The 3,199-nt window shown below is 49.2% G+C and overlaps 1 protein-coding gene across 1 annotated transcript; it reads left to right on the top strand.

Annotated features, from left to right (window-relative positions):
* Window positions 1–59: 59 nt before the first annotated feature.
* Window positions 60–2,441, top strand: NOL12 (nucleolar protein 12; the record flags this gene model as incomplete). Its single annotated transcript, XM_008948048.1, has 4 exons — window positions 60–108; window positions 372–514; window positions 1,514–1,614; window positions 2,270–2,441. Coding segments are annotated over 4 exons (465 nt in total), but the record flags the coding sequence as incomplete, so codon positions are not given.
* Window positions 2,442–3,199: the final 758 nt, after the last annotated feature.

Consider the following 3,199-nt stretch of genomic DNA (forward strand, 5'->3'; position numbering starts at 1 on the left):
GGGGACGGGGCGGCTGGAGCGGGGGAGGCGCCGCAGTGTGACCTCTTTCCGTCCCTCAGCGGCACCAGGAGTACCTGAAGATGCTGAGCGAGAGGGAGCAGGCCCTCGGTATGTGTCTGGCCCTGGCAGGAAGGGGGGTCGGGTGGGTTGGACACGAAGGAACAAGCAGGGGAACATCCCTGAGGTGTTACCAGGTCCCCTCTGCTGGAGCTTGCCCTTCATGCTTCTAGTGCTGGTGTTAAAGCTCCTCTGCCCTTTAACCCTGAGTGCAAAGGCTGGGTCTCCCACCCTGGCTTGGCAGTGCAGGAGCGAGGGACTGTAACTTGTCAAAAGTTGGGGTGCTTTGCATGCAGGATTTCTTGTCTCCCCAGATGAGGCTGATGAACTGGAGCACTTGGTGACGTCACGAACGGAGTCTGTGAAGATCGACCACCCAAACCACATCGTAACAGTGACCACCATCAGTGACCTGGACCTCTCAGGGGCACGCCAGCTGGGATTGACCACCCCTGTGGTAAAGCCTTTTGCTGCCTCTCTGACTGTATCAGCTGTAAACTTTCTTGGGGCTGGCTGGGTAGGGCTTGTACTCCCTGAGTATGCTCAAAGACTTGCAGCTGACTGGGAGCAGGGATGAAAAGGGAAACTCAGAACTTTAACGTTCCTCCACAGCTTATGTTTGGCCTCTGAAACAGAAGTCTAAAGAGGATGTCTTGTGTGAACACCTTGACTCCAAATCTCCCTGGAATCCTTTGGTAGTCCCAGCTGGCCTTATGTTAGTGAAAAGCATCACAAGGTGTGATGGGGACAATGTAGTAGTTTAAAAGTCAATACAGCACAAGCAGCAAGTTTTCAGACTTCAGTGCATGAGCTTTCTTCAACCTCTTTCCTGTGTCTTGTCCAGGAAAAATTGCTATTAGCTTCAGGAGGGATTTCTCTCTCTATGATCCTGTGCTTGCACCACAAATAAGGAAACCATTCCATTCTGGCTGTGGTTGCTTTTTTTTCCTCAAAACATACTGTAACTGAGCTTTCATACTTGTTTCATAGAGGCTTTCAGGTGCTGGTTGACTTGATACTTTTGATCTTCTTGAGTCATAGCTAAATTTGAGCTCTTTCAGGAAACGTCTGTTTGGCAGTTAACCTTTTACATTTGTAAGGTCATCTTCTAATCTGAAAAGCCACTTAAAGAGATTTTAATAGTTAATAAAAAAGCTGAAACCATTAATAGTTTAGACTTCAGTTGCATGGCTATTAAGATAATGCTGAAGTTTTTATTTCTTGGGGTGTATTACTTTGGGGGTTCTCACTGTCTCTTACTTTATGAGGGGCTGCAATAAGAAACCCTGATATTTGGACAGCAAGAAATGTGACGAGTTAAAGACTTCAGCTGTTATTAGATGGCTCACAAAGTTGGAGGAAACCAAGAAGGCAGCAGAACCACCAAAATCATAAGACTGCCTATTTTAATGGGTCTGTAGGGATTTTTTTTTTTTATTCTTGCTTCCTTTTTAAGGGAAAAAGGGATGGAGCAGAAGAAGAGAAAGGGGAAGAGGTGATGAACAAGCCTGTAAGAGCAATGCCCAAGAAGTCCAGAAACCCCTTCCTGTCTGAAAAGTATGTATCAATTCCTTCAGCTCTTTGTTGGTAGGCTCAGGAAGATCTCGCATGCCCAGATCAGTGGTGTGGCTGCAGGGAGGGGATGCTGTGCAGCCCTGGGTGCCAGTGGCAGGAGCCAGCAGAGGGCACTGGCAGAGCACAGGCCTGCCCTGGATGCTCCATTCCTGTCGGTCCCTGGTGTCAGCTGCAGCACCAGGAGGACTCAATGCTGGGCGGGCCTTGTCCTGAACTGTTTACCTAGTTCTCCTCAGCAGATATTGCAGGGAAGGGCGTGTTGCAGGGCATGGAGTTTGTCTCTGTGATTGAAGGTCAGAAGACCCTGAAGCTTTAAAGCTTTGGCTTTTTTTTTCACATTTTTCAGTATCCAGGATTTACAACTACTTTGGGGATGCAGAGAATTCTTTTAACTCCATGGTGGCTGGGTGCGGCTCACTCCTCAGAATATTCATTTTGCTTGTTACTGGGCACATGGACTTCCAGGTTTCCTGCCCTGTCAGGTTGATGCCCATCACAGTGGAGTTCCCCCTGGGGCTTGCTGTGGCTGGCATCAGTTCCTGCTGGGCCACTCAGGGCTCTCCTGCTTGTGCTGTGGTGTCGCCTTGCTCCTGCAGACTTTGGTCCCCAAACATTTCTCTCTTCCTGCCCTGCACAGGATCTCTGCTCTTACTGCCACGCTGCACATGCACAGCCAGAAAAAGAGGAAAGGAAAGAGACCCCAGCGTGGGCAAGGCCCACGAAAGAAACCCCAGAAATCCAGCACGGGGCGAACGACCAAGACTCAGCGCCGGAGGCTGACGGGCAAGATGGGCCGTGACCAGGATTAACAGAGAGCCTAGCACTCAGCCCAACAGCTGGACACTGCTCCACATCTGGCCTGCTGCTGGCTGGAGACCCTTCACTGTGCTCAAGGGCCTCATTTGCTTGGCTCTCTGAGCAGCAGTAAGCCCAGTTCAGCCTCTCTCGCTTCCTGAGAGCTGGCCAGGGTGACTAGACACTCTGCCCATTTATTTATCTCCAGCTAAGTGTCTGGCTGACACAGAGCCTATGAAACTTCTGCTGGGGGTCACATTCTCTGTTTGGTGTAACTCTTCCCTCTTGGGCTTCTCCTTCCAGAGCTGATACTTGGCTTTCTCAGAGGAGAGGCTCTGGGTTGGAGTGCAACAGGTGACTTAGGAGGCTTGGAAGAACTCTGCTTCCACTTGTGCATCAGTGCCCTGGCATTTCTGCTGTGCAGTAAATCCTTGTACCATGGAGACATGGTGCCCTCTTGTCTCATGTATTTCTTCTCCAGTGCCACTCTTGAACACAAGGGTATTTTTTGTTTGGTACCTGTGATGGGTGAAATTTGGGAACTTTATGAAAATGACTTCATAAAGATTTATTCATAAGAAAAAAAAAAAAAAAATCCAACCACATTTGTGACTTTTTTGGAGCATGACAACAACTCTACTAACACCAGTCCCAGCTGGAAAGAGGGGAGATGATTCCTGGTGCTTAAAGGATATTGAAATCCACTGGTGCCTAGGAAATGGAATAGCTGGGAGCTATTTCTGTGGCAATGCAGAGCCAGCCAGAGCAGGCA

This window comes from Merops nubicus, unplaced genomic scaffold, assembly GCF_000691845.1.
Source record: "Merops nubicus isolate BGI_N331 unplaced genomic scaffold, ASM69184v1 scaffold43430, whole genome shotgun sequence".
NCBI lineage: Eukaryota > Metazoa > Chordata > Aves > Coraciiformes > Meropidae > Merops > Merops nubicus.